The sequence below is a fragment of the Cricetulus griseus genome, chromosome 4 (genome assembly GCF_003668045.3).
Source record: "Cricetulus griseus strain 17A/GY chromosome 4, alternate assembly CriGri-PICRH-1.0, whole genome shotgun sequence".
Lineage (NCBI taxonomy): Eukaryota > Metazoa > Chordata > Mammalia > Rodentia > Cricetidae > Cricetulus > Cricetulus griseus.
In genome coordinates this window covers 141,344,899-141,368,956 of record NC_048597.1, presented here as the reverse complement: position 1 = coordinate 141,368,956, position 24,058 = coordinate 141,344,899, and the positions used below count along the sequence as shown (strand labels likewise).

The 24,058-nt window shown below is 42.7% G+C and overlaps 1 protein-coding gene across 3 annotated transcripts in view; it reads right to left on the bottom strand.

Annotated features, from left to right (window-relative positions):
* Opcml (opioid binding protein/cell adhesion molecule like) overlaps positions 1 to 24,058 on the bottom strand; it is a 522,006-nt gene that overhangs the window by 16,849 nt on the left and 481,099 nt on the right. For 2 of the 3 annotated variants that reach the window (XM_035444368.1, XM_027411722.2), the window contains exons 4-5: positions 620 to 757; positions 106 to 226 (exon numbers count right to left, since the gene is read on the bottom strand). In XM_035444368.1, the coding sequence (XP_035300259.1) occupies positions 106 to 226; positions 620 to 757 (259 nt within the window). The remainder of the gene's footprint in view (positions 1 to 105; positions 227 to 619; positions 758 to 24,058) is intronic. The other variant, XM_027411723.2, reaches the window with a different exon arrangement.

Genomic DNA, 24,058 nt, shown 5'->3' with positions numbered 1-24,058 from the left:
TTTTTATCTTGCTTTATTTTCCCCCTGGAGTTTATTACCCACCATCTAGGGGGACGCATGATTAATCGGCTCTGCTTCAGAGCAGTCCCAGTTCCTTCAAGTTACCTGGTATCTTCCTTGAACCACTGGAATTCAGCCATGGGGACAGCAGAGGCTTCGCAGCTCAAGATGCCCTTCTGACCGACTGAAACACCAGTGTTCTTCGCTTTTGAGATATAGGGAGGGTCTGTGGAAACAAAAGCAAGCAAGCCCCCCCCCACCAAAAAAAAAGTGACTCCAGGGAAGAAGAATCATTTGTCCAATGGTGACACCCCCCCTCCTCTTAGTAAAACGACCATTTATTTTAAGATGTTACATTTAAATGTGAAGGTGTTATATTTGCCTTTCAGGCCTTCAAATCCATCTGAAATTAGTCATAGCCCTCACTTGTTGAGAGCTTTGAGAGTCCCGGGAAGACTCCAGCTCTAAATGACATCACAGGTGTTGATGAGCCAAGCAATCTGATAAAACTCTGCCCTGGAGTATGGGGCTTCGGGAAAAAGGTGCTGTCATTTCTAGACTGTTGGTTTAATCCCTGCCCGCTTTCCCTTGAGAATTCCCCAACAGCGGATCAACTCACAGTTGACAGTGATTTTTACTTTCCGCACATCAGGTGCAGCAACATCGTTCAAGGCGCTGCACTCGTACTCCCCGGACTGGTCGCGTTTGATGTCAGAGATTTCCAGGTATTCATCCTCGCTCACAAAGCCCTGGCCTTCTGGGAAGACAGAGATGGGGCAGAAAACAATGTAGACCTGTTACTCTAGAGACAGAAACATTGAGGAGTGTGAGAATGTAAAGGGAATAGGCAAAGCCAGGGAATGGGGCTGAACATCCAACAAAGAGATAGGGTGCTACAAAGTAAAATATTCTGTGATGGAGTCTTGAATAAGTGTATTTGCAGGCAAATCACATTAACTTGTGTAGAGCATTTGATGATAATGAACTATCAATATTTTCTTCAATGATTATTGTAAGAGTTAATTAAGAACGTGCATTATAAATATCCCAGTTCATTAATAAAGCTTGACAGCTTAAACAGATCTGTCATGATCAATAATATAATAAAACACTGCAAGTAACGTTAGGTTTTTATAAACAATATTTTTTATTTTTTCATTGTATAGAAATGCCTTTGCATATAAAATAAAAGCTAACTAATTCCTTGTAGTATAGGATAAATGTAATGTATTTCACATTTTAATACAAATAAATCCAAAGTTCCTGGTTCACTTTCAACCTGAGACAGATAATAAATAACCAGCTCGATTGAGCCATTCCACAATGTCCATATATATTTTTAAAAATATTATGCTGTACATGATAAATAAATACAATTTTAGTTGTCACTTTAAAATTTAAAAATTTAAACTACAGTGGAGTAGACTAGAGAATTGATGGATGAGTTATTTTGTGTAGATATAAAAACTGCTTGAAAACTTGTCAAAAATAAACACAGTAAGAAATGGGCCTCTAGTTGTTAGAACACCCCAAAGATTCCATACCTGGTTTTGGGGGTCATCCTAAAAGCCTCACCCTTACACACATATAAAGTTAGCAGATTGATATCCAAAATATTTGAAGGTTGAAAAATTGTTTTGCTTTCATGTGTTATTGTATGCTTTTACTGAAGCCAGGACCCTTCCCTTTACCCCTTCCCATCCTATGCCCTGGTTCATTGCTAGGGAGCAAGCTCACTTTCTCTGAGTTCTGTTGGAACACTATGCACCCCTGAAAATCCTAGCAGTGTAAAGACCAAAAGGCAGAATCATTTTCTTTTCTCACAGACCTGCTGCCTGATCCTCTGTGCTCCTGAGACTTAGGCAGAACAATAAAAGCTCAGGAAACAGTCATACTTTCCCCTACCACCCAAAGGCATATTCTGACCCAAAGTGTGCTCGCTCAACCATTCTGTGTCCACTCTGGCTATGGAGCAGGAAAGTGTTGTATCTACAGGGAGCATGTGGGGTTGGGGGAGTGATTTCACATCCTAGCTATTCAAGATCTAGGCTTCAGGGAACTTCTGGCATGTGTGCTGCCCATGTCCCGTTGCTTTTTGACACACTCTGCCTTCCCCAGCTTTATTCTCCAGCTAGAATATAATATTAGTCCCTAGATGCTGCTTATTAAAGCCATCCCTAGAAAATATGATGCCTTAGGAAAACATATTTCCAGGACCCTATCTATAGAAATTATTAGAGTCACCCCAAGCCAGTACTTCTGTTAGCTCCATTCCTTGTGATTATGAGGAAATATTGCATTGGTCAACAGACCTCGGGGAAACCTCACAGGCATGAATTAGAGAGGTTGGCAAATCCAGCTGAACCATCTTGGAGACTGAGCAATAGGTATAGAGGAAGAGCCCCCTGAGTGTCTGGAATGGTAGTCCCTAGACTACCAGCCTAGCACTCTGGTACAAGTCTGCAATGGTGTTACTCTGAAATTGATCCCCAGGCACAAGAGAAGATCTCAGAACAGCTGAAAAAGAAGTTGGGGAGCATGGGGTCTCCCAAACAAGGCATAAGGCCCCATTCTCTGGAAAGCTAGCGTGGTGTGGCTGATCAAAGCCCTATACCCCACAGTTGATCAGACTGGTTTAGTAGGGAGATGTAAGCATCTTCTCCCTTTTTTCTAAATCTGCAGAACTCTGATTTCACTTAGTTTGAGAGTTTAACAAAGATAAATTGTATTTCCTTTGTTGAAACTGGGTTGACTGACTCCTGGGAGATTTTTTTTTTTTTTTTAAGAGTAAAACAAGAATGAAATCAAACATACCTAAATGACGCCATTCCCACTTTGGATTTTTGTTTGTTTTGTTTTTGGTAATGAATAAATATGGAAGAATGGGAAGTTTGGTTATCTTTGGCAAGAGCCCATTATTCTTTAAAAGAATGTATTACAGGATGCTTGTCTCCAGGTAATTAATACACAGAGCATCAGCAAAACAGATGAGCTACCTATAATGGGCCTGGCAGGAGCCTCAAACAGGGCTAGTGTTTTCTTCTGTTGGGCAAAATAAGAGAGCCACAGCTTAGGGTAGACACTGGGAAGATACCCAGGAAATGCTCTGGTCAGGCTCAAGAGTGCCAGTCAACTCAGGAGAACTGACTTGCAGGCTGAAGAATGGCTTCACAAGACATGGAGGCCACATACCTCTGTGTGAGCAAGACAGACTGGGCACTCTGTGGGGGATTCCTAAACACCCTCCGGCATGCAAGGGCTGGTTTTCACTTCCTGCAATGTTGATTTGATGGGATGGATATATAACAGCACAAAAGGGAGAAAGAAAAGGTACAATGAGCGGGACTCCTTATGATAATACTACCTCATTAAGTGAGAAAACAGATTTTGTCAAGTTTGTATGAGAGGGGAAGTGCTTCTCAGGATTTTATTTTGCATATAAATTCCTTAGGGACTTAAAATCCTATTCTCATTCATGTGCTTGGAGTGGGTTCCAAGCTTCTGTCTGAATTTCCCACTAGTGCTCAAGTGCAACTGTGCTACTGGCCTTGAGACCACCCTGCAGCAATGACAGCACCAGGCAGCCTTTAGGTGCCTGGTGCTGTCCCAGATAATCACAGGCTCATGACTGACTGTGTCTGGGATGTAGTTTGGATCTTAAATGTTGCCTGACAGCTCATGTGTCAGAGTTCTAGGATAAACCTGATGCCATTGGGAGATGGCATTTTAAGAGGTGTGATCTAATGGGAGCTGTTAGATGGATGAGGTGTAGCCTTGGAGGTGATAGGGGACCATGACCCTCCCCCACTGCCTCTCCTGGCTAGAAAAGGAGTGGTATTGCCCTGGATTATGTTTCCACAATGTTGCACTGCCTTGGCACAGGACCACAGTGAAACAACCAACCATGACCTTGAGTTCCCTCAGCCCAGGAGGCACAGACATCCCCCATTCTCTTCATACTCTGAACATCTCAGGTGTCTGTCACAGTGATGTGAATCTAGCTCAATCCATGATGTGGTTATCAGGTCAAGGCAATGCCCCCTTCACGCCGAGATCTGCCTGCACCGCATCTCCAAAAGTGCAAGTACCTCAGAAACTCAGAGGACACACCAAAGCTGAGGCCCAAATACTTGCAACTCTTTCCCACTGACTCTCCTTGACCTGATAGTGTTAGACCCCCGAAAACTCAAGTATCCGGGGTCTCAGGCCAGGTTCGAGGTCACCCCAATCACCAGGCGGATTCGAGAGCTTGCTGCAAACTGCACGAGGCTTTATTGTAATTTAACGAGCTAACCCCATGTTAGCTCGGGTCTTTCACCCACCCGCCATGGCGGACAGCTAGGAAAGACGGCTCCTTGGGTCTCCCAAAAGATCTTATAGGGCAGCGTAAGGGGAGTGTCTAGGGGTACGCACAGGTACGCTCACGATTGGTGTGCTTCCAGGCTTGGAGGGCTTGCCCTGTGTTGATTGGTCAACTGGTTGTTATGGCCCATAGGCCCTCCCAGGGTGGTTGCTATGCTCTTACATCATTGTCGTGCGCTTGTCCGTAAAGCACACCCAGGGTCGTAAAGCATAGCGCCACCAGCTAACTTCTGATTGGTTCCTTGCCACGAGACAGGCATCTGACCTCTAAGTGACTAAGGTTCCTTGTCACGAGACAGGCATCTGACCTCTACGTGACCAAGGCAGGTTTATGGCAAGCACGTGTTCGGCTGTTATGGCTGCCAAAAGGGAAGCCGGTTCCTTCAATAGAACCATGCATCTCTACCAGTAGGCTTCTTTGCTGAACTATGGGAAGAGGCCCTGTGAAGGTGGTTTGTTCTAGATGGCCATACCTACTTTGAAGGTTGGATGAGATTTTTAAAGCACAATCCATTAAGATTGCTAGATGCTGGGAGCCCTCGAAGCTGCAGGACAGACACTTTCCCTTCACTTTTTGACACTGACTATACACTTCTGACTCCATACTTCAGAGAAGCGGCAGGAAGTAGGCAAAGTTTGAAGGATGCGCAAGATTGGATAATGGAAAGATGGGGAAATGTAATAAAATGAGGAAGGTAAGAGAGACACCTGGGACATGCCAGATGTCGGGGATCCTCAGGATGGTGAAGACCCATTTGAAGAGATTTCTTGTAATAAAGGCTACCCGACTATAACATTTTCTCAGACAAAAGACATTAATGCAGGAGTCTGGGATAGTTTCTCAAATTTTCTTTATGTGTGATGTTCCATCTCAAGCCCAGGAACCAGAGGCATTATGAATCTTCCTCACGCCTTCAGGCACCCCCAGTAAAAGTTTTAAAAAATAAACAAGGGTTATTTCTTTGGAAGGATGGAGTATTTCAAAGATGATAATTCAATGCATAATATTAATAAGACTGAGATCTATGCAGCTACAAAGGGGGCTCTTCCAGGATGTCACCTGTTCTGACACAGTCTTGGTTCTATGGATGCAGGTGCATGTTCTTATTTACTAAGGTCCCAGAACAACTTCATCACCAGGCACACCTCTGTCTTTGGAATGGAGATGTAAACAGAAACTAAGTGAGAGGAAGAATTCTTGGCCAGATTACTGTCCCAGAAATCACTAACAGTCAGTTAACTCAAGCCTACAAAGATCCAGGAGTTGTGTTGGACACTTCATGGGTGGTGGCGGGGGCAGGCTGGCACCAACACTATAGAGAACAAGAATAATTGCAGGAGCCCAAAACTTCAAGCAGATTGTTACTTTGCTCTATCTTTAGCTTGGTATTTAAGTTCCTTGCTATTTCTAGATCTCTCACAGAAGGTACAAGAGGGCAGGAAGATATCTCACAGCTGGAAGTAATGTAAGTATTAGGGGATGAATAGATCAGACAGGAAGTCCGAGGAGACACCCAGAGGCCCCCTCACCCTCTTTGCTCCCTTCTATCCTGATCCCCAGCCAGCTGCATGTAGGCCATCTGTCTTAAACCTGATCTTCCCTCCTGTTTCTCCAGCAGACTCCTTAGGGCACAGTTGGAAGGAAGAGAGGTCAAAGACTTCAGCCTTCCATGTTTGGGAGATTATTGTTCTGGACTGAACCTTATCTCTTCTCTCTGAAAACCCCTGGGACAGTTTTAGAATGTATCCTTTCCTTTCTCTCTCTCTCTTGACTGGAGTGTTCACATCATCAAAGTCACCATCCTCTTCTTGAGGCAAGGTGAGGTTATCCTATGGAAACAATTAAGTCACCTCAGGTGTCCCCATCCCTGCCATCCTTCTATACATGCTATTTACAGCTACAGGTCTCGCTACCGAAATTGCTCTGTGAAGTTAAACACCAGCACCTGTCACAGCTTTGCCATGAGACCTGTCAGGAGGTGACACTGAAGAACATGCCCAGAGGGTGAGAGCCTCAGAGAAGCCAGTGGCAGGAGGTAATCATAGGGGGGCAGGGACTGGAGTTTCAGGAGGCACAGTGGGAAGGAGAAGGCTTGGGGTGGGGAGCTCTCAGGAAGAAGAGGCAGGAAGAAATAAGAGGCAAGACAGATAGTAGTAGTGGTAGATGATGGACTCCACAGAAATCCTTTTGAGCGAATGAGGAGTGCCCATGAGGTCCAATGACAGGAGCTCTTACTGATGATCCCCAGAAGTACTGAGCTTGGGGTGTTGGAATCATACACATGTTGATTTTGTGCAGACTTTTGATGATCTATCTATCACCTTACAGTGAGGCTTTCCAATCAACTTAGGCAAATAAACTTTTGTCTTTTCACTGAAGCTAGGCAGCAAGGCAAGCTATGGAAGAACAAATTTTTTGCTCCTTTATACCCACAGTACACCATGTTTATGAGGCAGCACGCACTGGCTGACATGTTCTGTCAGGTTGGACTAAAGCTGGACTGGGAAACCAAGATGGACTCAGGTTCTTAACACTCTCTTTGGACTGAAGACAGCTAGGATGGCACAATAAGGACACATGATTTGGTACCCAAGCACTGGCATAAACCTGAGCCTGAGCACTAGAGTGACCAAAATTTTCCAGACTCATGGGGACCTTGTGCCTGCAAAGATGAGTCAGAAAAGAAGTGAGCACACAAGGGAAATATTTCCTTTCCTATTTCTTTCTTTCTTCCTCCCTTCATTCTTTATTTCCTTTTTTTTTTTTTTGATTTTTCAAAACTTTTTTTTTTTTTTTTTTTTTCCTTGGCTGTCCTGTAACTCACTCTGTAGACCAGGCTGAACTGAAACTCGGAGATCTAATTGCTTCTGCCTCCCAAGTACTAAGATTAAAGGCATGCACCACTGCCCCCAAGCAGGTAATCCTAATTTCTATAACACATATATATATCTCCTTATCTAACCCAGTGGTGTCTTAGCACTTAACAAGTACTTAGTCACCCATTTCTCATAGGTGAGACAGAGTGTGAATGGAAGGGAGAAATGCTACCTTCTATGAATTGGATGGCCCAAATAGCATCGACTTCTCCTTCCTACAGGTCTCCCTGAATTACTCTAAGCCACACACTTCCTAACACAAGAGATCTCTTCTTTATAAAATTTTCTTAAATGAATTATTAATTGAATATTTTGCCTTCATGCATATCTGTGAACTACTTATATACAGTGCCCTTTGGAGCCAGAAGAGGGTGTCATATCCCCTGGATCTGGAGTTACAGGTGGGGTGCTAGGAATAGAACCGAGGACCTCTGAAACAGCAATCATTGCTCTTAACCTTTGAGCTATCCATCTAGGCCTAAGAGCTCCCATCTTCCATACTTCAAAAACATTGGTAATGGGAATGAGTTTATTCTCAGTTCAGTTCATAGCATTGGAAATTCAGGTCTTCTCAGGTAACCTAGGTTTTGAACTGTTTGTTCTTCCCTCAATATAGTGGTTGTCTAATTGTCTAAATCACCTACATCTGAACAGGAATAACATGTTCCACTTCTTTGACTAACTCACGGCATCTGCCGTGCACTAAAAACATACAGCTTGTGTTCAGGTTGAGGCATGGAGTCTATACAATCCTTTCTCTTATTTGCTGCCCCTCACCCAGGCTTTTTCACATCACTAGTCTTTCCTCATCCCTTACCTACTGGCAATAAGCAAGCTTAGGCTACTCCTTAATTAGATAGAGGAGTGTGGACTGTAGTGCTTCCTTGCCTGCTCCAGGCTCTCTGATAGGCTATTCCCTTCTCTGCACTAGAGTTAATGAAAAGTGAGACAAACTCACTATTTCCTTCTGTCTTAATTAATAGAAGAGATTGAATTGTGCTAACAGAATTTTGGTTGGGAAACTGAGCCCCTGGGTCAACGACTCACTTGCTGGCAGTGACAAAAAGTGTTTTGTCTTGGGCTCAGAGAACCTTTCTCGGGTTGTAGCTGTCAGCACCTGCCCCATCTAGAATGGTGTGTTGGCTGGCTGCCTTCCCTGGGGTTGACAGCATGCTGGATGATGACAAGGTCAGTCTGCTCCTGTGAAAGGTAGCTGAGCCCCAGCGGGGGGAGGAGCATGTCAATAAGGATGCTGCAGCTGCTAGTCAGTGGATCTGGAAAACTCTGTTCCCATGTTCTGATTAGACAAACAGGACCACAGGAAAAGCAAGTGAGTCAGGTGGCTCCTCTGGGACAAATGTTCTAAGAGGAAATAAAGGGTCTGTCTGGCATTTGGAGTATAAGGGGTACCTGGGGACTCACAGCAGACCCAGGAGGACATGCCTAGATTATAAGGTTTGCTCACTGTCTCCTATCAGTGAGACACCTCAAGGAGCAATTTGAGGGTGGTCTCTTGTGCCTGCATATGTAGGTTGATGGTTGAGAGTGGTTCCCAGGTATAGGTTCCTTCTCAAAGTTCCCAGGGTACTCTATGGGGTAAACAGGGATGAGAATCCAGGGTCATAGATGGAATTCAATGCCTTTGCATTCCAAGTACTGGTCTTGCTCATGAGTATTCCTCTTCTGAGATGTCACTCATGGCCTTGAGTACAAAAGTCTGTGCTTATCTTAGTGTATTCAGATCTGTCCACTGTTGGTGTCTGATGAATACAATGTCAGAAATTTGACACTTGAAGTTTTATTGCAGGGATGGCTGGAAGAGTCCTGGCTGTGGTACAAGGCACTGACAGTCAAGGAGGGGCTGAAAGTATCCACTGCTGTCTGTCAGTCCCCAGCAGATAAAATATCACAAATACTCCAGCAGAGAGAGTAGCCTCTTTCCAAAGCACAGTGAAGATGCCTAGTAACTGAGCTGCCTTATGTTCTCTTTTCTAAACAGGACTCAGTATATGTAGGAAGAACTAGGATATGACCCTTCATAAAATTATTGATTTATTTAGACTATAATATAATTATGTGATTTCCCTCTTTTCTTTCTTGCCTTCCAAACCTTTCATACACTCTGATTTGATCTTTTGCAAATTCATGGCATCTAAGACAGGGATGGAGAGACCTGAAGAAACAATGGACCTGACCTACTGATGGAATGGAGACCCTAGTCATAAAGCTGGGGAAACAGCATTGGACCAAACTAAACCCTCTGAATGTGGGTGCCAGCTAGGAGGCCAAGACAGTCTATGGGTCCTCTAACAGTGGAGCCACTCTTTATGCCTAGAGCACAAATGGACTTTGGGAGCCCATTCCCTATGGAGGGATACTATTGCAGCCCAGATACAGCAAGGAGGGCCTAGACCCTCCCCCAAACAATATGACAGACTTTGAAGGTACTTGGTAGAGGGCATCCCTATCCCTGGGAAGGAGTCAGAACATGGGAGAATGGGAGGGCGAGGGAAGGGGGGGAGAGGATATGTAAATTATGAGTAATTAAAAATAATAAAAAATGAAAAAAATCATGGCATCTTTTTTCATTAGTTATGTATTTAAATGTGTGTACATGTGTTTGTATGTGTATTTGTAAATACATAAGTATAAACTGCTTAAACATGAACTGAACAAGGACAGAAACAATAGGCATTCAGACATGGACAGAATAAAGTTCAGGAGACCATAACCATACATAAAGAACTACAGACAATTAGGAATACTAAGAACATACCCAGGGAGGTGCATACCCATTGTTACCTAATAGCAAATTGGTCATTCCTGAAAACATACATTTACAGACACCATTATACAGACTGAACAAGGGTGCAGCATTCTTAGAACACAGATGATGCTATTGTCTATTGAATGTCATCCTGATTGCATGACATGAACATAAATGGTGTGCCTGTAAGGATGGGGCACATTCCTTTAAATAAATATGTGGGACACGGGCCAGGGAAATTAGATACAAGAGAGAGAGAGAAGAGAAGAGAGAGAGAGAGAGAGAGAGAGAGAGAGAGAGAGACAGACAGACAGACAGACAGACAGAGACCAATCTACTGAGCAAAGTAGTATATGTGGGTTAATAAAAATACAACTATTGAGTTGGAAAAAGAGGCAGGATGAAGCATGATAGGTACAAATTTGAGGCTAGCATGTTCTACACAGAGTTCAAGTCCAGCCAGAGTCACACAGCAAGACTCTACCTAGAAAAGGAAGCATAAATAGCATTTGCATCTTAACAAATAATCTAGCATAAACCACACAGTTCAGAGCCAAAGAGTATACAGATGGAAGAAAAAATAATCATTCTAAAATAGAGGAGCTTAAATAGGTAAGTTATTGGCAAAGTGTTTAAGAATACTTGAAAACTGTTATTTATTTTATAGGCTCTCTTATTATTATTACTATTAATTACACCCTGAACCAGTAGTTATTATTTCTATAACACATAGTGCAAGTGATTCTGAGCAGTAAGAATAACAGCCAGCAACAGGGAGAAAAAAAAACCCACCAAGGCATTGAAGAGACACTGTATTTTATCTGCACAGGTATTCAGAAGGCTGGACTTGATCCTGCTCCAGTATAAGCAGCACTGCCTCTCACCAAGGTCTAGTTTCTTCAAGAAAATGGCATCTTAAAAGAACCGAATGCATTGGACCACAATGAGCTCTGTGGCTACAGAACACCAGAATTGCTGAAGGGCACTCACTTTGTTGAAGTGGCTTCTTGACCCACAGCAGAGCTCAGAATCAGAATCAGCCAGGGTCAGGAAGGACACAATGTTTTCAATGATTTATAATAACAGAGAAATGTGTGGGTTCTATGCCCCTTGGTTTCTTTCTTACTTCTATGTTTTCTGACTCCTTCCCCAACTGTTTAACTTAAACTTAACCCACATAATGACATTTTTGCAAGGACTCCTTTTCATGATGATGATCCCATATGGCTACAATGGAATGATGTTCAGTGTCCTAGTGACAATACAAGGCATATATATGTGTGTGATGTGAGGTTTTGCTTATATAATAATGCCAGTGGAATGCAAGTATAATATACACAATTACATACAGACATATGACAGATAGTGGTTGCCAATTTGTGTTGTTACCATACTAAACTTTTATTGTTAATTTGGGGCATATACCTTCTATTTTCAATTTTTTGATATAAGTAGCCAGCTGTGCCAACCTACACCAGCCTCTTATTCCTATAGTTTACTGTATCCCTCAATGGCACTTCAAGTCTGTGTTCAGTACATATGCTCTATGAAGTCCACCTCTTAGGATATGTCTCCATGATTTACCAGTGTATAATGACTCATGTTGCCTTTATTATTTTTGTAGACAGTTTGCCTGAGATAGACACAGTGGGCACTGTTCTTTCTATAATTATTAAAATGTGTGCTGGTCTGGATGACAGAACAGGTGAACACAGTACCAGCACCCTGTTGAAAGGTATCATCAGGCCCTGGAGTTCATCTGCCTTTGCTACAAGTGAGGCTGGCTGAGCCCTCAGTTTTCAATGCAATGAGAGGCTGTGGCTTTGCCCCAAGTGGGCTGAGGGCCCTCTCAAGCATGACTCTGCTGGGTCAAGAAAGAGCATGTGTGCAATTGTTCTCTGAAAGCTCAGGGTCCACCAGCTGCACACTTCTCTGGTAAGAGAGATAATAATCTGACAATGGGAGGCTATACCAGCCAGAGAAGCTGCATGACAGAAGCCCAGATAGAATCCAAAGATCCTTGAAGATAAGGCAAACTAGACATCAGAGCAGGGCCTTTCTGAAATGGTTTGGATGGGCTCTGGTGTTAAAAAAATGCCCTGGGGCCTTTCACACGGTGGGGAAATGTCCTTCTAAGAAGGACAATGCTCCCATATTATCAAGTGAGGCCTGTGCCTGCGTACTGCCAGATACCACCAAACACTTCATCTTTCATTTCTTGCTTTTGATTCTAGGTTCCCAACAGTGCAGTCATGTGACAATGATGTAAATTAACAACACGCATTAATACTTTTTAAATACCCGTATTAGCTTCCAGGCAAAGCAACCTCTACCTTAGGCCAATTGGCATGCAGGCAACAGCCGGGAACATTCTGCACACTTGGCAGAGCAGAAAGGTCGGAGCTCTGAAGCATCACAGGAGATAGTGCCGTTCACACACTCAGTGCTTGCCCCAGTAACATTCAATCCACGTTCAATCCACAGTCTGCTCCTCAGGCAGGAGGGGCCCCTTAGAAACTGCTGCATCAAGGGTTCTTCTCGCCTGCACTTTGGGTTGTTTTAGGTGTCAGTCTTAGTCTTGCATCGAACTTCAGCTGTGATTAAGCTGACTGCTACCCAAAGACATCTGTCCTCTCTTAGTGCAGTCACCTTAGAAGTTTTCTGCCACATGGCCTTCTGTGCCTACATGTCAGCAGATAGAAATGCTGGAGACAACATTGAATCAGACATTAGAATGCCTGGGATACAATCTCAGTTTTATTACTAATGTGCTATCTGAATTTGAATAAGTATTTTTTAGCAATCCAAGCCTCAATTAGTTTTTTCTATCAAATGTAAAAATTGCATATGATGCTCTCCAAGGTCACTATCATTTTCAATGTTTCACAACCTCTCCTAATCCAGAAATGTGGTTCATGATCAGAATCTTGAATAACTCCTTAAATTCTAGAACTCCAATGATCAGGTGGATGGACAGAGTTCTAGGACAGGAGCCCTGGTTCTCCCACCGAGCAAGGAGCACAAACCTGGCATGTGCACTGCAGAAATGACCCATGTCCCTTAATTGTGTATAGTGTCTTGACAATGCAGGCCCAAGAATAGAAATGCTACCACCAGGGCAAGCTGGCTCTCTCTGTCGCTGCTTTAGCTGTTTGGTGACAGGGGGGAAAGAGAGAATTACGAAGGACTCTATGTGTCTGAAGGTAATGTCTTGTGTTAATGGGGAAAATTAATTCTTTCCTTTCCAAGACTCCTATTCATGCAGGATTTGACAAGTTCTATCTCTTTCCTCCATGGGTAGATACGGAAAATGTCTTATAAGGTACAACTAATCATCCACTTATGTGATTTGAGGTCCATTTACATGGATCTGAGGGTACATTCCTGATGTCGGGAAATGAGCCTTCTCTGCTTTCCTCTGTCTTTGCTAAAAATATCCCTTCACAGTTCCATGGTTCTTAATGCTAACCATTCCCAGTAGACAGCAGGTGTTGAGAGGAGGTAAGGGGTAGTTAGGATAAGAAAGTTAATGCCGGGTACCACCCCGAAAAGCTTGCTGGTACTATTCACCATCAGCCTTGACCAAAGGATGCACCAGGTCACAACCAGGTGCTGAGGATGTGAAAGCGAGACAAGGAGGTCAGATTCTGGTCCTTCCACTGCTACTCCCTATCCTTGCCTCCAGCAGCGCTTTCACTTCACTCAGCTTTTCAGGCTTTTCCCATTTTACACATGAGGATCCTTTAGGTCTAGTGGGCAGGGTTTAAGGGAATGTGTCACCTGACCCTGGGCTGCACCCAGGATTTGTGAGGACTGAGTTTGTGTCCAGTAAGCTACGGACATGTGAATCCTGCCTTTGCCTTAGAAGCCTGGACTGACTTTATTTCTGGAAAATTGAGCTGCTAAGCTCAGTCTGGTGTGACTGAAGTCTCAGGCAAGCCAGTCTAGAAGTCTTGACCCCAGGCCCTGCCGAGCCTCTGCCTGCACGTGCTGGTTCTTAGTGGCCATTGTCCTCAAGGCCTCCATCAGAAATTGTGGAATTTTACAGTCTCTAGACACTTCCCATGAGTCAGAGGTTCAATTGAGGGTTGTTGAGATTCCCTTTTTTCTAGCAGACATCATCATTACTAGAGATAAAAGAATAAGGTAAGAGGGGCTCCAAATAGCAACCTGAGAATTCAAGACCTTGGACCATGATGCTGGAGAAGAAGGGGCTATTGCTTCCAAACTATACAGAGCAGGTGCTAGTTTTCGGTACTGAACAAAGCGGGTCTAGAGGTTAATACATTGACAAGCAATATTTAGAGTTTGGGGGCTCCTGGTATAGGAAGCTTTTGAAGAGGTTGGGTCATGAGAAGCTTGTTTAGCCACTTTTGTACTGTGGTCTTTCTTTCATCTTGCTTTCTTCATTTCTCTCTCTCTCTCATTCTCTGTCTCTCCCTTTTCAGTGTTTTGATTTCTGGGGTTTTTGTTGTTGTTGAGACAGAGTTTCTCTGTATATCCCTGAATGTCCTGGAACTCACCCTGTAGACCAGCTGGCCTCAAACTCAGAGATGTGCCTGCCTCTGCCTTTCCAGGGCAGGATTAAAGGTGTGCATGAGCACTGCCTGGCTTTGACTTATTTTCTCATACTCAACTCCAAACCTTTTTGTTCAGTTGTGAAATATGTTGCCTTAAAGGTAATGAATGAAGCTAATATAAGTAGCAATACAGTGCCTATTGCTTTCTACATACTACTCACATATACACAAGAAGGTACACATACACTATAAAAGCATCACAATGGAGAACCATATGATATGGAATAAAAATGTAGAGTCATCCTTTTTACACATACAATGTCCTTCAGATAAAAGTCTCAAGATACCTCTGTCTTTCTTAGCAATCTTAGCTACTCTCAGTCTCTTGTTTCCATACTAGGTCTCATTTTTAATAGTTATTAGCTAGTTTTAAAAATAATGTGTATGTTTTCTAGCCATTGATGTATGTGTGTATGTGTGCATGTGTGTTTGTGTGTGTGTGGGGGGGGGCACATTGTGCCCTGTGTAAGAAAATAAGGAAAACATCATATCTAAATCTCATGTGAAAAAACAAAAAGATAAGAAAACCACCAAAGGCTGGAGCTTTAGCAAATCAGAAGACAATTTATCTTGAGAACAAAACAAGTGATATTTACATTATTAAATCACAATTACAAAGCAAATCAGCTGCAGAAGAGAGGAGATCATTTCCATCAATTATTACTGAACTGAACATAATTTTTCAATCACCGGCAGATTGTAAATGGGGGCTGTGGCTCATCCAGGAACTCTTCTATCACAGGAGTTATTAATCAGGTATTAACTTTGCCGAATTAGCAAGGACACTGACAGGATGGGGAGGGAAGCAGGATACAGGGCAGGCAGGAGGTGGCAGCCAGGTTAATTTCTGAGATGGAGGCACAGATCATTCTAGAAAAGCAGGGTCAGCCACCTATGTAACTAGTACTGCTGCAGTGCTGAAGGAAGCACTTAGCTCTGCTGTTTTCATTCTCAAAGATCAACACATGTCCAGGCAAACATAAATAAGCAATGCATAATTCATTGGCCATTTAACTGTGTCCTAGGAGTGCTACAATAATGGCAGTGTGCTCTGAGTCCCAGACCTGTGAGTGGTCTCACTTGGGGCATAGCTGAAACATCTGACTTTGTTGTGGCTTCTCTACCCAGATCCCTAATGCAGGTTGTCTTTATGATTTGTGTTACAGATGGATTACATCTATCAGAACCCCAAAAGACTGGTGGAAGCCTTTTTTGTGGGCCCTTTTGTATGCTGGAATTGTACAATGTCTCCTTTATAATCTTGGTAAAGGCTCTACCAGTGCTTTTTCCTGTCTTTCATGATCTCATACTTTGTCAAACTCCGAATCTTGGATTTCTGTGCCACAAAGAGACGTTCCAACTGCTTAGCCTGGTTTGCTCACTGTAGGACTCGGTCTTTCTTCCTTTGGACCAGGACAGCTGATCCTACTGAGGAAGCTATTTGTATTTTGTTCTCAGAGCTGTGAAAGACTGAGCTCCTGGTTCCTCTCTGTCCTCCACAGGTTCATCTCTGTCCCCCACAGGTGCCGGGCAAGCTTTTGCATTCCCACTGCTGAGCTTTGTGCCCAGGGCTTGGGAATGACTGTTGTCTTGGGGTACAAGGCTGTTGCTAGGCACCCAGAAGATTATCACTACTCAAGCTATTGTTTCAAAGAAACAAGAGAAACAAAGATGCTAGCTGTTGAAGGTGGACATGAGACAAGCTAGGGGATAGGAAAGGTCTGGGCATGGGGTTGTAGAAGTGAATTCTTTTTTTTTTTTCTTCCAGACAGGAGGGTTTCTCTGTGTAACAACTCTGGCTGTCCTGTAACTTGCTTTGTAGACCAAGCTGGCCTCTAACTCACAGAGATCCACCTGCCTCTGCCTTCTGAATGCTGGGATTACAGGTATAATCCCATCACTCCCCTGCTAGAGGTGACTCTTAAGTGTTTATTTTTGCATTTCTGATGCAGACACCAGTGAGTGTGGGTACCACAGATTGTGGAACATGGAGACTAGATCTAGAAACCAACCACTTTCTACTCGTCTCCACCTTCCTTTTCTCTGCCTCCCTCCCTGCTTCATGTCTTCATTAAACAACCTCTTTTATGGTGTCACACAATGGATCCACCACTGAAAAATCAGTGAACTTGTCTTTAGTGTTCTGTAGATTATCAAAAGGAAAGAGTGTCCTGAATGAGTAGGCCAGATGAGTAGGGTCTCAATAAATTAACCACAAACATACAGATCACCCCATCCATGGGTTTTATTGAAGTGAAATCCCACATTATCCCTGTGCCCACTTTCCCCTATTTTTGGCTCCAGGTTACTCTGGCTCATCCTTCAGATCTGCACAGGACTGGTCATTTGCTATAAGACATTTCCTTTGTGGGTCTCCAGGTACTTTCTCATCTCATCTCTAGGTTCCCTGCTCCATCTGCTTTCTTCCCCATCATCTGCTTTCTGTGGGCTGGACCAGCTGGTTCCATGCCTTTGGCTTGAGCTTGGTGTGGCTGAAGGGAGGTTCCTCAATTTATCAGAGGCTAGAAACAGCTCAGATATGTATTTCCCAGCAGGCTCAAGTCACTTCATCAAAGCTTTATCTCCTGTCAAATCTTCTCAAGTCCACCTTTCAGTTAAACACTCCCCTTATTCATCTAGTAGCTACCTCACTTGTACTTTCTCTCCCAGAGCCTGGAACAGCCCTATTGGGATTAGGTAGCACTTTGCAAGGTATATGGTTTCTGTAGGCACTGCATACTCCTGGTAAGTAATCCCTTTATCAAGCCTGCCCAGGGTGATTTAAAGGTGAACACAACATCTCTTTCCTTATGGATCCAAACAACACATCTTCCTCAACTGTGAAGTCCTTGGTCTTCCTCCGCCAAGTTTCCATACCACATAAATTTATTATTTTATGCACTGCTCTAAGACAGAGACTCTCAACTTGGTACTAATGTCCCCAGTGACATTTGACAATATGCAGAAACATCTTGGTCACCATAACCCCATATGATTTTGTTGAGGGAAGTGTGCTCCCATAATCTAAGGGGTACAGGTAGGAGATACTGCTAAACATCCTTTACATCTTTTCTGATCATCTGCAGTCAGGAATTACCTGGCCTTAAATGTCACCAGCACAGAGGTTAGAACATTGTTATTAGAACATGCCTGTTTCATCATCTGCATGTTTACCTTAGAAAAAGAAGCAATATGAACTGGAGGGCCACCCTGCCCATTCCCTGGCTTCCCTGGTGCCGAATGCAGCTCCCAGAGTATAGCCAGTCTCCCAAAGGAGCTACAGAAAAAAAACAAAAATTAAACAAGCCCAATAATGGACCACAGGACTGCTCCTCTGCCACTAGGTCACCTTGTGCTAAGCACAAGTCAGTTTATGCAGAAATATAAGTCTAGCAAGAAATGTTCTGATAATCTGGGCCTGGATCTTCCATAAAGGTGTCAAATCAAGAGATCTTGGTTAGCTGAATCATGGCTATACAAAGAGCGTTTATCCTCAGTATGGAATAGATGCTGCCCAAAACAGCTTTAGAATGTCCTTATCTCTCCAGCAGAGCTGGGGTGCTACATGGCAGTGGTATGATGTCAACAAGATAAGGTGAGAAGAATTCTGCAAATCACATCCAAAGTCATTTCCTTATGGTCACTATGTATCTGAAAGAAATCCCTGACAGTGATTGGTGAGCATATTCTGACTCCAGAAGAAAAACCCTGCCCTATTAAATGACCTCAAAATTAGTCATGCACCAATAACACTTTCCATGTTTTTCCATCTCACCATAGTTTGTCACTGTCACATGACTCAGAAGAAAAGAGCCCCACTCTGTTCAAAGCACAGGACAGGAACTGTGGATTTTAGGGTATTTAATATACCAAGGGTAGGGGGTAGACATCACTGAATGAATGCATATTGAATTAAATCCTCCCAAAGACATTACGTCATAACCGGTCTCATTTGAATAGTCTATTATTTTCTGCTCTAAGTAATGAAAGTGTTACCTTAACACCTATGTCTGATTTTATAGATACAGCTTGTTTCTGTATTTTTTTAAAGTATGCTTGAGTAAGTCGGAATTTGCATTCAAGTCCTGGAAAAGACCAACCATGAGACACCCAACCTTCTAGCTGATAACAAAAGGAAGCCTCAAAGAAGCAAGGGACAAATCTTCTGTGAATTCAAAGCCACCTTTCCAAGACCCAGCTTCAAAGCCAATGGTTGTTTGAATGAGAGTGTCCCCTAGAGGCCCATATGCTTCAATACTTAATTTTTAATTGGTGATACTGTCTGGGAAGCATTAGGAAGTATGGCCTTGCTAGAGGCAGTATGTCACTAGGGGTAGGCTTTGGGGTTTCAAAACTACATGCTATTCCCAGTTTGCCCTCTGCTTCTCTGCTGTGGTTCAAGATGTAAGCTGTTAGCTTCCCCTGCAGTCACTGTGCTTGCCTGCTGTCATGCCTTCCTACCATGATGGCTATTGAGTCTTATGCTTCTGGAATCATAAGCCTTAATAAACTCTCCCTTCTATAAGTTGCCTTAGTCATGTTGATTTATCATAGCAATAGAAAATTAACTAATACATAGGCTAATTCTCAGAATCAGTTCCCTGTTATCCTGCCGTCTGCAATGGGGATGCCTCTTCCATAGACTTCTCATTGCACTGGCCCCTGGGATGGCTCAGAATAAGGACAGAGAGCTGATAGCAGGAAGGAGCCAGCACCCAGGCCTCAAGGCCACATGGCAGCAGCTCCAATGCTGGTAATAGGTAGGGCCTGTGACTTTCTCTAACCAATTAAGTTTTCGAGTAATGCAGAGAGGAGAGAGGAGTTGCTTTCACATCCACTCAGTTTCACTGTATGGGAAACAAAATAGACTGGTTTGTAGAAGATCCATGCCAGCACATAAATTGCTTCATGATTATCGGGACATATAATATCTAGCCAGTATGCACACCACATAGAAAAGATGTGATTTTCAGTCTAAAATGCCAATTTATTTTTGTTCTGTAATGTTTAATAATCATGGGCTGACCCTGGGCTGAATAAACATGTCCAGAGCCCTGACCGTGTAACATCTGACTCACCCTTTTCCTATGAGACATCTGTAATTTTATGAACAGAGAGCGTAACACCATTATAGTAGAATGTATCACATAAACTCAGATATATTGCAGGTCAAAGCCTATCTCTTAAAATATAACAGCCACATTCTTGAATGGCCTGATCTAAATCCTAATCTACCAATACTAGCATCAGCCAAGATTTCCATAGGGTTTGTCAATTCACATCTACTTCATTCCCCAGTCCTGAAATTCAGCACAGGATTACAAATTACTTTACCTGTCACATAATCATACAGAGCATCACATCCTCTCAGATGGGTTTCTCGGGGTAGAGAGTATCCTTTGAGATGAGATAACTGCTATAGATGGGGTATTTTAACCCCAAGAGTCACTTCAAGCCCAGAGTAATGGCCCACCATTAATGATGCTGCCATGCTTTGTCCCTCACAATTTTGGTATAGCTTTAGAATAACTGTCATGGAATAGAACTCTGTAATCTGCTTGAGAGGGCTGTAGTTATACCAGATATGGTTGTATCAACTACTTTCGCTGACAGCAGAAATTCAGGCTAATTGCTTCAACCCTTGGTATCAGAGGTCTTAGCCACCAGCACACCTGATAGAATATTTCAGCCACTCACCCAGACATAAGAGATAAATTGAATAGAATAATCTGTAATAAGAGCAAAACTAGAAGGTTTCATGTGAGGAACAGTCATGTCTAATGGTACGAATAAATCTTCAGTGGCTACCAGACATAAGGCTCTGCCTCTGCCAATGAGATCATACATTAAATGTTTATGTGATCTGATGCCCCTTCTGGCCTCTTCAGGAACTTACATACATGTACAAAAATACACAAGTACACACACACACACACACACACACACACACACACACATGCATGCACACACGCGCACATGCACATATGCATGTGCACACATATGTTGTTATAAAGTTTATGAGTTTGGACCTGGATGTGTATCTCAGTGGTAGATTATTTGCCTAGAGTGCACGAAGGCCAGGGTTCCACCCTCTGAATGTAAAAACAATCAAACAAACAAAAACAAAGGCAACTTACGGAGTTATAAGCACTGAGCTGTATTTTTTGAAATTGCGTTGGGGACATGTGGAGGAAGTTGAGATTTTAACATCTAATATTCACTATCTTTTCTCTTAGCCACTCATCCCCCTTTGCCCTCCTGCAGCCCTCCCTTCCTCTTTTCTCTAACTCCCAGAGCTGTGCTGAGAGAGTTGAGTGGAACACCAAGAACCGGAGCTTCCCGTGAGTCTCAGGGAAGGATGATGAATACCACCCGTTGTTAAGGAGAACATAGTGGAATGGGGGAAAACAATGCACACACATATGAAATCTTAAATTAAAATGAAAAAAATTAAAAAGAAATCAGAAGGAAAGAAAAATGTCCAAGGCCTTCCGATTTAAATAGCTAATAATTCTTATAATTGCCAGAGGAATTTTACGGCAGGAGAGGTCACACTGGGCAGGAAATTCTAAAACTTATTTTTAGTTAATTATTTTATGGTTTAGAGATTTTAATTGGAAGAAAATTCCATATACTTCATCTAACACCCTCATGATGTGTTTTATTCATTTCCAAGTGCTCTGTTGTCAGAAGCAACAGAAAGTAGCTGAAAGGGCTTTATGTCTTCTTCTTTAGCCCGTGGACATATTATTCATCCATTTATTCAACAAATGATAAATGATTCACCTTGTTTTCATGGACAGGATAGTGAGAGTGGATTAGAGGCCTGACTTATTGTCATGGAAAAAGAAGGCACAAAGTGTGAGAGTTAGAACAATAATGAACATGTAAAGTGTGTTGGATTTATCAGAGCCAGGTTATCAAATAGGTTTGCAGTATCATTATATGTAGTCCAGTTGATATGATCTACATATTTAAACAATGCTTTTTCTAATACTCATTTTTTGCAGTTCTTTCATTAAGAAAAAAGCTCATTAAACATAATCATTAATCTCACAGTGCTTGTGTTAGGCAATAGGACTTCAGATACACAAGACAATCTCTTCCTTCTGGGAGCTGGCAGTCTCAGGGTTTCAAGATGATAACAAAGAAGTGTGATAACTACATGTGAGTGGGAAGCAGGGCTGTCATGGAGCTTCCAGATAGTGAAGACACAGACTAGAATAAAGGTATCCAGGAGGAACCCAAACTGGAAACAGGAGATAGAGAGGAACCTAATGGAGCCAAGATGAGTTGAAAGGGTGAGAGAGCTGCTATGTTCCTAAGTACAGAGACAGGTGTGCATCCACATGGTCTGAAAACATAAAAGGAGGAGTGACCTTGGAAATCAGGCAGGCCAGTCGTGAATAATCTTGAACACCGGCATAGACCTTAGGACAACAACAAGTGATGTGAATCACCCCAATACCATATGAAAATAGACCTTACAAGTGTCCTCTGAAAGTTCATATTTTGAAAGTGTGGTTCCCAGTCTATGGTACCATTTGGAAGTGTTAGAACCACCAAGAGGTGGGGCCTATTTATAGGAAGAACCCTTGAAGGAGATATTGAGACTTTGACCTCTTTCCTTCTCTCTCTGATTCCTGCTCATCATGAGTTGAGTATCTGTCTCTTCCACAATAAGCTAAGCAACAATGGACTGAAAGTGTTGAGAGCCAAAATAATCCTTAATGAGCACAAAGAAAGTTGTTCCGCTGCAAAGTAGAGACTTCAGAATTTTATCACAGCAGTGAAAAGCTAGCATAGCTTACAATAAAATTGTAGAGTGACAGACACACACACACACACACACACACACACACACACACACAGAGAGAGAGAGAGAGAGAGAGAGAGAGAGAGAGAGAGAGAGTCAATAATGAAACTATTCATCCTTTCAGAATATTTATTGAATGTCTGCTACGCTCCAGGAACTGATTAATTACTGATAATTTTGCAGTAAATGATGCAAAATCTAGAATTTTATATTGTAAGGGCAGACAACTGATCAATAAATGGCATATATAATATCAGGTAGCAATTAACACTAAAAAGAAATAATAGAACAATGACAACAACTAAACTGTATTGAGTGATTATGTGTCAAGCACATGTAGTGAAATTTTTTAAATCACTTTCTGGTAAACGTATGATTTGTGGCCTAGATTCTCACTTCAGAACTGAAATACTAGTTTCCTAAGCTGCCCCTAGTCTTGCCTGTTCAGATCCTCTCAGGGACAGGGGCAGATATCTGCATCACACGTTATGTTCCATTGATTGCCTCACGGAATTAATTTGTTCACTCAACAAGTAATTCCCATATACTTTGTCCTGGGCACAGTTCTGTGTGCCAGGCTACAGCAGTGAGTAAGCAGGCAGAGAGTCTTCCTGGGTGGAATTAAAGAGTTCAAGGAGGAGAAGCAGTTAAGAAACCAGGGAGCTGGAGAGCTGGCGTGGGGACTAAGAGCACTTTCTGCCCTTGCTGAGAACCGAGGTTCAGTTCCCAGCACCAACATGGTGGCTCACAATTATCTGTAACTCCACTTCTAGGGTTCTGATGCTCTTTCCTGACCTCTGTGGGCATACCTGTGGTGCACATGCAGGCAAATGCTCACACACACAAGAATTATCAAAAAAGAAAAAGAAAAAAAGCAACACTTCATTATCTGACAAGTGTGAATGATGCAGGCAAAAGAGAGCAGTGAGCCCGAGCACATGGAAAGCTGCAGGAAGGGCAATTGCATCAGGGAACACTTCCTCAGTTAGGGGACCTTTCAGCAGAGACCTAAACGAAGTGACAAAATAAGACATGATGACATAGGGCATGAAGGACACAAAAGTATTTTAGAAGAAAGGGGTAATGATATATAATGCAACACCAACAAGCTTCCCTGATTCTCAAAAGACTAACTGATTTCTAAGAAAAGGTAAATGTATCTTGCACTATCCTACCTCCTTCTCCTGGTGAGTTGCAGTGATTAACATTAGCACTAGGAAATGTCAACTCTAATCTAGATAGTCAATTATTTAACTACGTCCAAAAGCAAGGTAGGAAACATCATTTTAGTTTTCTTCTCCTTCAGTTTTTTGAGACAGGGTCTTACTAGGTAACCTTGGCTGGTGGCCATTTGTTTTCAGTCTGCCTTGATTGATTATTTGTATGGAAGGAGTAGCATGTTAATAGTTGTCAAATGCTTTGTTCCTAGGACACACTGACACAGGAAAATACCGCACCACATACCCCTAAAATGTATGAATGTACTTATCATGATATCTGCCATAGTAGACATTTCACCACACAGCTTGGTTACAAGATATAGGGAAATTAAGTTGGTGATACTCTGGAAACTTCTTTCCTCCTGGTGAGCTTTCATAGTGCTGGAAAGTATTGTACAGGCTACTGGGGGTGGTGGGGAGGAAGGTGTCAACAAGC